At 50.0% G+C, this 13,125-nt stretch overlaps 4 protein-coding genes across 4 annotated transcripts; 2 read left to right on the forward strand and 2 right to left on the reverse strand.

The window, feature by feature from the left end:
• Window positions 1-6,093: 6,093 nt before the first annotated feature.
• Window positions 6,094-7,506, forward strand: FSUBG_5576 (zinc finger protein; the record flags this gene model as incomplete). Its single annotated transcript, XM_036683687.1, has 3 exons — window positions 6,094-6,538; window positions 6,592-6,731; window positions 6,781-7,506. The coding sequence occupies 3 exons, from the start codon at window positions 6,094-6,096 to the stop codon at window positions 7,504-7,506; spliced, it is 1,311 nt and encodes a 436-aa protein (XP_036538918.1).
• A 1,573-nt stretch (window positions 7,507-9,079) lies between these two features.
• On the forward strand, window positions 9,080-9,772 carry FSUBG_5577 (uncharacterized protein; the record flags this gene model as incomplete). The annotated part of the gene is made up of 2 exons (XM_036683688.1): window positions 9,080-9,242; window positions 9,288-9,772. 2 exons carry the CDS (start codon window positions 9,080-9,082, stop codon window positions 9,770-9,772), a joined length of 648 nt encoding a protein of 215 aa, XP_036538919.1.
• Window positions 9,773-10,120: 348 nt separating this feature from the next.
• On the reverse strand, window positions 10,121-11,035 carry FSUBG_5578 (transcription initiation factor TFIIE subunit beta; the record flags this gene model as incomplete). Its single annotated transcript, XM_036683689.1, has 1 exon — window positions 10,121-11,035. The coding sequence occupies one exon, from the start codon at window positions 11,033-11,035 to the stop codon at window positions 10,121-10,123; it is 915 nt and encodes a 304-aa protein (XP_036538920.1).
• A 1,361-nt stretch (window positions 11,036-12,396) lies between these two features.
• On the reverse strand, window positions 12,397-12,948 carry FSUBG_5579 (cytochrome b5; the record flags this gene model as incomplete). The annotated part of the gene is made up of 2 exons (XM_036683690.1): window positions 12,397-12,760; window positions 12,830-12,948. The coding sequence occupies 2 exons, from the start codon at window positions 12,946-12,948 to the stop codon at window positions 12,397-12,399; spliced, it is 483 nt and encodes a 160-aa protein (XP_036538921.1).
• Between the last annotated feature and the right edge of the window lie 177 nt (window positions 12,949-13,125).

Consider the following 13,125-nt stretch of genomic DNA (forward strand, 5'->3'; position numbering starts at 1 on the left):
CCGTCCTCGAGATCCTCTTTGTTTGAGTTTTTGTTGGGTTTGCATAGTCAAGCAACCCGCTGTCTAAGGAATCGATGGGGGAGCCTACGCGGGACCTTCATAGTTCCCCTTCGACTCAATTACTCAAGTCTGAAGCCTTTCACAAAATCTTACGGCCACCTAGGGAGGCAAATCGTTGACAAATCCATCCAACAACATATCTCTCAATGTATGCTCCTCGATTTTCCATGCAGCAGGCTCTCAGTCCTAGCCCCCGCGCCGGCACGGACAGGACTTCCCCGCCCAGTAAGGCCAAGTTCTGCATTTCTTTACAATATGACTCAAATGTCGAAGAAGCCAAGGATAAATTGAGAATAACTGAGAAGGATCATGGAGTGAGAGCCGAGTCGAGCCGGAGCCGCAGGCTTTGTGACATCTTGATGCCCAAGTACCTGCCGTTTTCTTTGACATACGTCCTCGACTGTGAACCACATCCCATTCGCATTCGTTGGTGTCCAGTCTTGAAGTGCTCTGTCGATGCGTGGTATGGTTGCCGTTCTTTGATTCTCAATTGATATCCGGTGGCCCCAGGTTCCGTGCCCGGTATGCACTAGTCCTTAATTAGAGTCTCTTAATGAAAAGCCGAATACCAGCACATTGACCAACCTACAGCATGCCATGGTCAGCCATTCATCCCCATTCCCGCCTCAGTGTAGGTTTTGGACGGATACTGCGCCATGACTGTAGCCTCCAGACCAACCGCTCACTGACTCAATTCTAAAACTTCTGGAAGGACGCCAGAACGGATGGAAGTGATCCATGCTTCTGCAGCACGGGGCAGATTCAGATGGGGCCCCGGGAGCATGGGGCCAGGGCAAGGATTTAGTCAGGACAAGTTTGGGTGGCCGAGCGCTCTTACGTATAAGATAGACACAAGACAAATAATATCAAATGATGGATATGTACGGGCGTGAGTGTGAATGTGAGTACGAGTGTGAGTGGGAGAGTAAGATAAAGAGACCGAGTGGGATCATGTAGAGATCGGTACATCAGGTACAGCAACCAATAATGGAAAGTGCGGAGGTGAATAAGGTAGACAGTCGAATTGCCAAGGTGAGGAAGGTTCATCTCATGCATGGATACCAATATGGGATAGGCTGGAACTTGGAACCACCTCATGGAAGGAGGGGTGAGGCTTTGATGGTGGCATGCTTCTACATAAGGTGATGGATCGGAATGAGAAAGTGGTATCGAAGGACGGAAAGAAGCTCAGTAGAAGGATAAGATGTGTCGTGGGCGCAACGCTACGCTCGGACGTGCATTGTCACACAGCGCTAGATCCGCCTCTGCATTACCATTGTTCCAGAAGAATTCTCGAAACCTTCCTCGGTGAGCTAGCGTTATTTCCGAATGTGTGAGTGACCCATCTAAAGACCTTGTTAGCCTCGAAAAGAAGCCAACCAATGCCTATGTGCCTCCCACCCCTGTCGAGTTTGATTCCCAAGTTTCTTAGTGTCTTCCAATTCTAGCTTCATTCATTTTTTTTTCTCTCTGGGTCCACGATACACCCCTTTCTCACTCTTCAAGTCAATGTTCAAGAGCGTCATGGTGGATCTTATCCTTTATATTGCATTAGGTTACTTCTTTTGGTATCTCTGTTTTAATTATCAACTGGCATATGCGCCGGCGCCTGCATCTTGCGCACGGCATTTGCGGGGATCGTCGATTAATTGATTGATGTATTAGGTGCTGTCTGTACCGAACAGCCACAGCACAGTGTCTTCGAGGGAGCTAAACTTTGGGCGGTGTAAGTTCATACCTGTCTGTCTTCTGGAAGGCAGACAGACCATGATGAAGCATTCTACGTTAAGAGCTCCCAGGTTTGGCGGATCAGTCCTGCCTCGGCCCACTACTTTCATATCTCACACAGTACAGGGTTGCTGACTCTAACGTCTCTAAAGTTGGGAAGGGAGCACCTACCTAGGCTACTCGCTTCATATCCGATTGGGTAGTCGTATCTAGGGCAACCCTTAACCTAGAGCCTAGGAGCAACAAACATCCCACATTCACGGCAGCAAACTCATGCGCGTTGCATGCATTAACATGCTAATTAAGCCACGGGCTATATGGCAGGGAAAGAGCGGAATAAGAAGTGACACCGCCTCAGTTGGGTACACCATTATAACAGTGTGTGTTCAATATGCAGTTGAATGCTGCTTCACAAGCTCTTTGTTTACGAAGGTTGATTGAGTGAGTGATTCGTCTACTACCACTAGCTAGCCTCGATTGCTTGAGACCATTTAGCGAAGAACAAAGACACGATGACAGGGCAGCTAACAACAACTAAACTAGACCAGGTGACCAGATATTGAGATTGCATCATGTCAAGTGTACCACAGATTCAGGCAACGCTCCAACGAAGATGTGGGATCCCCTAGATGAGGCAAGCCACACTAGGGGACGACAACTCGACACCGCCTGAGAGTGAGATATGGGTCAGGGGAGCATGGGCACTGATAAATGAACTCTTCTGGAAGTCGACGAAATCTACCACTCAGGACAGCTGCCGCCTTGCCTGCCCCCAGCCAGCCCTGACAGCCCGACATCAGCTCTGGGCACCAGCTCTGGCTCTGACCCGCTACTCCGTAGACCGCGCCCAAATCGACGGGACCCGCCTGAATTCCCCTGGGAACAGACCTGGGTTATTTTGAGGGGCGCACATGCCATGTCGACCCTGCAGGGTACAGGGAAGATTCATGACGTCGGCCCTGGTGAGTAGGGGTGGGCAAGGGAGAGTGATGCGTTGTACATTGATTGAGACCAGGGGAATCGATTTGGGGTCGAAGATCAAACAGCGGGAGCTGGGTCAGATAGAGGCCTGTTCACAATCTCGAGAGAGGGGAAACAGCGCCGTACACAGGAGAGAAACAATCAATAGCAACATGCTTAGTATCGTACAAGCAAACAAGCGCGATTGATACAGGGCGAGGCTTGTACAGACCCTGTTTGCGCAGCACATTTCTTTCATGATATCCTGTTGTTGGAAGTGGACATACGAGAAGACGAAAAGGGAGGTGATGGGGCGTCCACTCGCAACTCACGAAGACACGGCATGATATGTTGGCGGCCCAACTGACATAATGCAGTGAGAGAAACGAACGATACGATCGACGTCTGAGGATCACTCCAGCTGACAAGGATCGGCCTGCCTGCGAGATGCCTATTCCCTCAGCAGCTATCCCTGCTATTCACGACAGATGAGGGAGGACCACAGCCTCTTTCCAATCAGCGTCGTGCAACGGCTCTCTGAAGGTTGCAACATGTTATCCAGGGACGCTTCCACGCCAGTCATTTAGTGACTAGGTAGGTATTGAATTGTTATGGGCATTGGTGGTTGGGTGAGGCGGCGCGCTGTGGCTGGCCGGGGAATACCCTGTATGTGAGAATGCACTGTAGGTATGCACTGTATGCTGTACATACATGGAGTTCAACTGCCCGGGGACGGGAGATTTCCAATTTGTGCATCGTAAAGTTGCAGCAACACGACGGGAACCATCTCTTCCGAGGGTTAGGCACCCGTCCGCTTGAATGCTTGTAGTGGAGGTTTTTTTTTGTTTCTTTTGCTTTGCTCCCAAATCCTCGGGACACTCACTCACTGGGAGGTACTATAAATGAAGGTAGGATGAATAAAAGTTTATGGTTTGATTTGCCGCGTCTTGGGATTACACACGTAACGGCGTTTCATGTTGGTTAAGTGAGAATGACGCCACGGCTGATGGATGTTTCTAGGGCGGAATTGAGGTTCTGGCCCTCGTTCTTTGTGACGTCTGTCGCATGCCAGTCCCCGCTTGTGTAAGTTATGGGAGTGGTACCTAAAAAGGTTTGGACTTTAGGTTGTATGTCTCGACACGATAATTAGAGGATTATAAAGATAGCACTGTTTTAAAAACATCGTTTGTTGTCATTATAACCGAAGAACTGAGAGGGATATCCCTTCGAGGCTACCTACAGCATATGTTTCTTTCAGAAACGTGATGTTGGTCTGAGTCCTTGTCTCAGCTGTTCGCCTTACTGTGCTAGACTAGGTCACCACCAATGTAAAATTTAACAACTCTAGCGTGCTCGGCCTTGTTCATTCTCAGCTCGCGTTCGCCCGTGATGTGAAACCTCAATTTGCAGGTCATCCACTGTTACAGTTCGTCGATCCCTCGATGATTTCTTCCCGTCGTGTCGTGTCTCGAGGTCCTGCCAACCCCAGTCCTGTGCTTCGATCCATGCCACCATGTCTCTTGCGAGATCTGGCGCACAGAGCAAACCAAACTTGCGAGATCCAGTTCAAACGAAACCCTCGAACGGTTTTCGGGTAATGCTTTTCTTCTAAAAAAGAAAAGAAAAAACAAAGAAAGACGGGACGGGAATCAGCTAAAAAGGATCGATCGCCATTTCATTGAGACCAAAAAGAAGCATATATTTGTTTGTTACCCCTACCTTACTGTATGTACGTATGCATCCATATCGAGTACTTATTATGTTGAGATGATTTCTTCTTCTCTTTGTTAGAATGTCCCAATACTCTAATTACAAAGACATGATTGCTTACTCGTGCCTGATCTACGCCTGCACTACTGTTTCCATTATCCTGTCCCATTGACTCCATTGACTCTATTTCTGGCGTTTGTTTACTCTAGCTCAGGTCAGGTCAGAGAGTATCTTGGCTATGCTTTATTCTTATTTCCCCAATCCCTGTCTCTGCCCTACTATCTGGTCTCATCTGATGCGCTACACGCGCTTTGCTTTAAACTGGCTGAACTTGAAGCGTTGGGTTGGGTTGGCCGCTGTAATGAGTCTGAGTCTACTTCATTCCCACTACCGCTATTCACGCCCTCATTCAGGTCCGCTGCCCCTGTCACCCTTCAACCCCTGCCCGGGAGTGCGCCGTAATTTATTTCGCAGACCCCCTCCCTCCACTAGGTCCCCCCATAGGGAATCCACTTTCACTTCCCCTTCACCCTCCCACTTTCAAATCCCGGAGCTGCCTTTGCCTCTGCCTTTGCCTTTGCCTGCCTTCGCCTTGTCACGTCCCGCCATAGGGACCCGTCCTGGAACCTGACATAAAGACTTGGCCCCTACCTGGCCCTCGATCATTGCATCAACTCCTTTGGTCTATTTTATCTATCTCCCGTTCCCGTCTTTTCGTTGCGTTTTGGTCCTCATACGTCCTGACGATTGATATCCCGCTTTACTATCTTTCACCTCTTTAAGAACCATCTATATCCCCCCCAGTTGACCTTTTAACGGTACCTGCGCCGTCTAGACTACTCGCCATCAGCTGTGAACAGACCACCTCCTGATCCCTTCTTTCATCGCATCGCGCCTGTGAACGACTACATCTATCTCATCAGCTATCTGTGTGCTGATACAGTGTAAATTGAAATTGGAAACTTGCAAGAGTCTTCTGTTCTGTTGACTTTTCATCACCGACTGCCCGATCGACAGTGCATCACTTTGTGGAGGGTACCTACAGAAAAAAATTTAACCATTTTTGCCTAACCCCTGCGGCCCTCGGTTCTTCCACCTTACACATACCAAGCGCGTTCCTTCAACGCTCCAACTACAGAGAACTTCGTCGCCGCCCAGAACCGAAAATCCGACAACGAAATCCTGTCGCCGGCCGACCTCTCTCCTCCCGCTTCGACCGAACCCGCATCGAAAAGCGGTCTGCAAGATTTCCTGTCCACCTAGCCAGTGCGACCATACACGTCACTTGCAAACAAACACGGAAAGGTGAGTCGCATAAGTTGTTTTTCGGGACCTGACACTCGGCGGATCTTGGATACCGACGATGCCGTCTCCGTGCGACTGGTTGGACCTAAGCATGCTGTTGCATTCGCTTACCCAACTGCCGGTCTCGTCGGGATGTCGTTGTTTGTATTGGCACCTTGAGCATCAAACATGGTCCGCTACCCCATATCAAGATCAAGTAACTAACATGCATCTTCGCAGCCAACGTCAGCTTGACCGCCTTCCTGCCGTGACCCGTCACTTGTGAGCGCCCTCGCACACCCTTCCCCAAACGCGCCACGTCTTCAGCTGGCAATTCCCACCATATTGAAGATGAGCGGCATGCGATCACCAGCTCCTACGGAGGTTATGGACATCACCAACATGCTCAATAAGAAAGGTCAAATGCAACAACTTACTTCCGGTCTCCTCGATCACCAACAATACCAACACGCCTTCGTTAAGCACGAACCTGGTATGGAGCGATCAGCCTCTCCTCACGGCTCCGAGCACTCGCAATACTCCAACCCTCACAGTATCGCCCGAGCCTATCCATCGCCATCCACGATGCAAGCGCCAATGCATATGCCGAACCCTATGTCAGCCGCCATGACAATGCAAGGCTATCCCGAGATGCCCAACATGGGAGGCATGCCTCACATGCACATGCAACAGATGCCTCAACAACCCCCGCCTCCTCCCCAGCAGCCCATCAAGGCTTATCCTTGCAGTACCTGTGGCAAGGGATTTGCTCGACGCAGTGATCTTGCTCGCCACGGTAAGTAAACAAAAAATGTTGAGAGACTGACTGGCAATGCTAATGAGTCCCAGAGCGCATTCACAGCGGAGTTCGACCCCATGTTTGCGACTGGCCCCAATGTGGAAAGCAATTTATTCAAAGATCTGCCTTGACTGTGCATCAGCGCGTGCATACTGGAGAGAAACCTCACCACTGTGAGACATGCGCAAAGGTTAGTACCCCAAACTCTGGGTTTTGTGACGGTCGCTTACCAAATACAGCCCTTCAGCGACAGCAGCTCTCTTGCCCGACACCGCAGGACTCATTCTGGAAAGCGTCCCTACAAATGCCCCTACGCTGATTGCCAGAAGACATTCACTCGCCGCACCACCCTCACCCGCCATCAGAACCACCACAGCGGTACTATCGAGGAGGCTGCTGCTGCGACCGCTGCTGCTCTTGCTGCGTCAAAGTCAAAGGGCTTGTCACAGGCTCGGTCTGAAAGCGACCACATGTCTAACCACGGCTCGCCCTTGACCACTCCTTCTCCTAGCCAGCGAACTATGTCTATGTCGCCCAGTGTCGATCTGTCCGGTAACAACAGCATCCCTCGTCACCCTGGTGACTTCCAGTACCTGTCACAGAATGGTTCCTTGCCCATGCACATGCGTGTTGGCAGTCCTAACTCCACCTCATCTGGCGGTTTCAATATGATGCGACCTACCTCGCATCCCACTAGCTATGGTCCTCCTCCTACTCTGGAGCCTAACCTGGATAACAGCCAGGGTACGCCCAGCAGCAATGGTGGAAGCCCTCACATGGCCAACGTTGGCTGGCAGTCTCCCTCGCACATGGCCTCGCCCGCGCAGAACAACGCCAGCTATGTTTACCCTGACCCTGCGGATGCGTATCCTGCCAACCAGGCTATGAACCAAATGTATTACAGTGCCGCTGCGCACATGCGCCGACCCCAGAGCACTGAACCTGGACTGGTACACATGGCTTAGTCGGACATATTGCCAGATTCTGACTCTTGAGCAATGCTCAGGTTCGTCTTTCTTGTGATGATCTGGAGTGAGCTCACCGATACCCTGTATTATTGAAGCTGTGCCCGACTCGGGCACGAAGATTATGGCGGCGTTAATTCCTTCTGGACTGGATTCCCATACTCATACCCCTTCACCTAAGCTTGCCGCAGCTGACGACAAGTTGTGTGCATGTCTTAGTGTAATATCAACCCCCCCACAACACACATCACTCGACCGTCTAATAGGGGCGGGCTCGCTCCTAGATGGAGCATGCTCTGAACGTTGAATTCTGCACTGTTTCGTGTTTTTCATGCTTTATCGATTCCCCCATCTCTCGTACATTATGGATGCTTTTTTATTTCCTTTGTTCTAGTGTCAAATAGACTGGCGGATAGCAATGCGATGAACGACGGACAGGACATTGCATTTGTCTGCATAACGCAAACCTAGGATGGGAGTTACACAGGAACATTTGCTTGCTTTTTTCTTTTTCTCCTGAGCGTATCAGAGACAAAGACAGCAGGCATTATGGGGAAGCACAAGACGCTGGCATGTTTGTGTATTATTATGTAGACTTGGACTTGGGGACTGGGAACCAACATAGACTTGCTATTTGATGCGATGAATATATTACTACACTCAACAAAAACGAATATCAGCCCGCTTATGACTGACTGGTTTATGCTGTGACACACACACATAGACCTGCTCTAGAACCAGAACATCAGCTATCGGTCGATATATCGGTCAGCCGCAGCCGATGCCCTTCGGCAATTATTGTCAACTGATATGTACCCCCTCAGTTGAGCCGCATGGATGAGCATTCTGTTGTTTCACTGCCCAGAGAGATCGACAAATCAACCCCTCGTCTAAATCCGTGCTGTCAAGCCCAAAAACCTCCATGACGTCTATCGCGTACAACAAAGCCTCCACGAGCACGCGAGTGTCAAGCCCAGCGACCGGTCTAGACTTTTTGAAGACCATAAATTTCAGCTAAGAAGCTGAAACCACGCCATTTTGAGAATAAGAAAAAAAATTATAAAAAGCGAAAAAGCGAGAAAGCTTCCCCCCCTGCCTAATTCCCGGTAGTGCAGGCTAGACCCCCGCAGAACGGCGATTTTCTGATTATTCATCGCAGACATATTCAATATTCAACCACAGGCCACGATGGGCGGCATTGATGCCTGGATTTGCCAATCGGATAGCCCTGACGCCGGATGAGCTGGGCTTTTATCATGTACGAGAGGGCTGTTGGAAGATGTTTGGCTAGAGCCCTGGTCCCTGGAGGGTAAAATGTGAGATTTCATACGGAGTAATACCTACATACATACAGGACGGAGAGGGAGTGCTCCGTTCATATATATATAAGTATCTTGGGTTGTTTGCTCTGCAGATCGACAGTGGCTTTCTCACTAAAGTGTGACGGTATTCAACGGTTTTTAACCTTTTGTGTTAGCGTCCATCTTTACTTATACGCTTTGACAGACTGGAACGATTTACGAACAGAGATTCTTCCGTATTCTTTTCCAACACCTTCTCTTCAATTTCAACCATGCTTCTTGACATCGTCATCCATGGAGACATTCTATGTCCGTGGTGTTTTCTCCAGAAAAAGACTCTCGAGGAAGCCATGGAACGATATCAAGCACTCCACCCAGAAGTCGAATTCGATGTCACATGGAAGCCCTTTCTTCTGTATCCCACGCTACGACGAGGTAATTCTGCCCTCTATATCTCGCCGTTATTCTAACCCGCCACAGGTGACAAGCGTGCCCTCTATGAAAAGCTCATGTCCCCAGAAAAGCTTCGTCTTCTCACTTCTCGACTCCAAACAGCCGGCGCTCGTTACGGCATCGAATTCTCCGTGACTGGGAAGACAGGGCCTTCACAGCCAGCCCATAGGCTTGTGGCCTTGACCCTCCAAACTCGTGGAGCAAATGTCCAGTCCGCGTTTCTCGATGCTCTGTTCCGTGGCCATTTTGAAAACGGGGCTGACATTGCTGACGAAGCCTGGTTGATGCATGTAGGCCGAACAGAGGCCAAACTCGAAGATTCTGATATGATAGCGGCGCTTCTGGGGCCTGGTTTGGGGAAGACGCTCGAGGACGAGGTCAGAACTGCTGCCATCGCGGGTGTAGAAGCCGTGCCTTGCGTTACGGTTCAGAAGAAGTTTCGAGTTGGGGGGTATCAAGAGTCAGACGTTTTTGAGAGCTTGTTTGACAAGATACGGAGGGAGAACAGGTAAAGACAAATCAATGTTGGGACAGAGGGAATGGCAAGCGAGAGACACACAAGTGAGATAGAAAGCTTGTCACGTACACAGCAAAAGGCGACCGGAGTTTTTGATATTGAACAATGTTGCTGATTGAATAATTTAAAACATGCCGCTGCCTTGTTCCCTACGTCTACCCCGGCGATGCCCGTCTCATAATGCCCTTTGTCTTTTTTGTGTGACCTTGCTCTCAATGGGGTCCTTTATCGCCAAACGCCAAATAAAAATTAAATCAAATCAAATCAAGTGATTCGTCCCTTGAGTCACGAGCTCATCACCCCAACGCCCTGAAATGAAAAACAATTATGATACACGCGTTCCCTATCGTCGCATGCCACTGTAGTCTTGCATGAGATGCGCCATGTGCACGTTGGTTGCTTTGCCGATCCTGTTGCCCTTGCGACGCTTCTGAGCCTTGGGCTTGTTGCCCTGTCCATCCTTTGCCTTGCGTGGATCCTCGCTTGTAGGCTTTTGTCCGACACTCGTAAGCTTGCGGTGCATCTCCTCGAGGGGTGGTAGTTGCACACGCTGCCACATGCTCTGGAACTCTGGCTGGACCTTGTGGTGCAGCGACGGATCATTGGGCCAAACGTAGCGCGGGATATTATCCTTTTTGGTGCGCACTACCAAGATCCTGTGCTGGCGCTCGAGGGCTGATATTGTGTCTTCGCAGTCGGGCCAGCCGTCCTTGAGATCCTTGACTGACACACCTGAGGCGTCTGTCTTGGCTTGAAGATGAGCGAGAAGGCTGGTTGCGTCCTTGACTCCGGGAATGATAGGTCGGTGGACATAGGCGCCAGTCTTCCAGGTCTGTTCACTCAGGTTTGCATCTGGCTTCCACTCTACACGGGGATGTCCTCGTAGGCCTTCCGCAAGTTGTCGCTTGTGCTCATCGTCGAAATTCCGCAAACTCAGATGGTCGATGATATCCGTGATGGTCTTTGCGTCGCCCTTCTTTTTTAGGTAATCAACAGCATAGGTCATTTGCGTCTTGACCCCAGCACCATAGCCTGTGAGCTGCGGCTGAGAGTAGGGCACCTCAGGGCCAGCATCTCGTTTTCGCTTGGAAGTAGGGGTATTTGGATCGGAGGCTGCTGAAGGAGATGGCGAGGGAGGAGCAAGCGAAGGGACGGCGAGAGATGAAGCCTTGTTTGTTGATGGATTTGAGATCTTTGTCGCGGCTGCTGAAAGGGTTCCCTTGAAAGCATTTGCCTGCCTTTCGAGATAGGACGACATGATTATCCAGGAAAAAAGAATGTATTCTCTGCGGATCGGAGATGAAGATCGAGAGGTCGCGCTTGTTTGTAGGGGATTGGTGTCAAGGAGAGACGGCCAGGGCGGACAGCGAAGAACAAAGGAATAAGGAAAAAAGAAGATGGAGGTTGAGTGAAGTAAGGTAAGCTTGAAGTTTGGATTGAGGTTGATCCGGCGAGGCTGATGTTCACGTTAGTGTGGCGCTAGGCAGGTAGGTACCAGCAGTACCAGGGGGCGTGCACTGCTGTGGTTGTGCTCTGTACTAACCTCCACTGACTGACTATCCACAATCGATGAGTATCCAGAATGAGGCTCAATATGTGAGTACAGAGTAGAGAGTGTGTGATTGCAAGAGGGAAAAAAAGAATGGCCAATTCATGGGCATCGAACGCATATTTATATTTGCTTGCAGGGAACGTACGGTCATAGGCAACGGATATCAAACTCTTTTGTTCTACTTTATGGTGAATTTAGGTCTGTTGAGAAGATTGTTCTCGTTATAATTCACGGGGGAAAAATTAAAGTGATTCTGAGAAACGTAGCATCAATAACCATTGGTGAAAATATTGATATACTTGTCGGCCGCAAGCTGAAGCTTTATCAGTTCAAGACTTTACCTGTTTCTCGATAACCGTAAATCCTTATATTGTAGTCACGTCCTTGAAAAAGACTTAAACTCTGCCTTGACTTTTCAACTCTGTAGAATCCTATAGGTGAAGAGGTCGACGTAAGGTTACAGAACGACGAAGGATCACTCAACAGGAACCTAGTATCGAGTAGGGTTAATCACGAAAGGCAAGTGCGGAAAATGGTCATAACCAGTCATTGATTAAAACAGTGATATATATTTACTCCACTTTATTGCCCCGAGATTGTCATCTCCATTGTTGAATGCATGTCCCGTGCTCATGTAGCACCGTGGCCCATGAGACGAGATGGCCGAATCGTCTGTCTGACTGCGAATGAGTTGCGCATCGCAAATGGGTCTCGTCTGCGCTTCGCTGCGATCCTTATCTTTCTTTTCGGGTTTCGGTTGCACGTCCCGATCCCCTCTTCCGTCCACCCCCAACAAAAAAGTAAAATCCCGAAAATTGGGACGTGGCATGGGCTTTGACATGAGTGAATTCGCCGCTGCCCACTGTTCTCATCATGTCCAAGCCGGGGTAAGCTGCATTTAGTAGCTGCGCGCCCGCCGTCTATCACCGACCTCTGTTCAGGCCAAAGAAAACTCCCAATGCATAGTGGTCCTCAGAGACATACATCTGCATTGATGCCGTAGCAAAATCCAAAGAACACCCTTTTTTCTCTATCCTCATTCATGCGATGCGATTGACATGAGGCGCTTATGCGGAGGCTTGCCCTTGAGCCTCTTGCTGCTTCTGGAGATAGTTGTAGGCAACGTAGGCGATGAAACCAACGGCGACAACAATGGCATATGTGTTCAAGCTGGAGCCGGCGGGATCAGACGTGCCGCTCCCCTGGTTCGAGTTGGCGATTTGACGCTTGGGGCCCTCGTCACCAGGCTGTAACGGGCACATGTTAGCGTTTGCTCCATCGAGATAAAGGGCTCTGTTACTCACCAGACGCTTGAGCTCACCGACGAGAAGACCGTCGAGAACCTCTCGGGCCTCGTCACTGTGGCCAACATCCTCGAAAGCCTCGGTGGCGTCCTGACCAGCAACGTCGAGCATGACCTCCTCACCACCGCTAAGTTGATGTTAGTATCCTGAGCAACGATTGCGCCACGTAGCGCAGAAGGATAGCAATATAACGTACGGATGCTCGTCGAGGAACTTGGTGCAGTCGTAGACCTTGTCGTGAACAACCATGTAGATGTCACTGGAGGTGTTGTGCTCAGCAACATCCTGCATGGTGAACTCCTTCTTCGCGGACATGATTGCGGTGTTGATGTGACGAGTCGTGAAGAGAATTGGGGGGTTCTGGTCTTGTTCGAGGACTGTCGTCGCACAAGTGTTGGGATTGGGATTGTAAGAGGATGGGAGTGGAAGAAAGAGAAGAAAGGAGGAGAGAAGAATGGAAAGTCACAAGTAACTGGCCGGGACGGAACTTAA

The sequence above is a fragment of the Fusarium subglutinans genome (genome assembly GCF_013396075.1).
Source record: "Fusarium subglutinans strain NRRL 66333 chromosome Unknown NRRL66333_c0000055, whole genome shotgun sequence".
Classification (NCBI taxonomy): domain Eukaryota; kingdom Fungi; phylum Ascomycota; class Sordariomycetes; order Hypocreales; family Nectriaceae; genus Fusarium; species Fusarium subglutinans.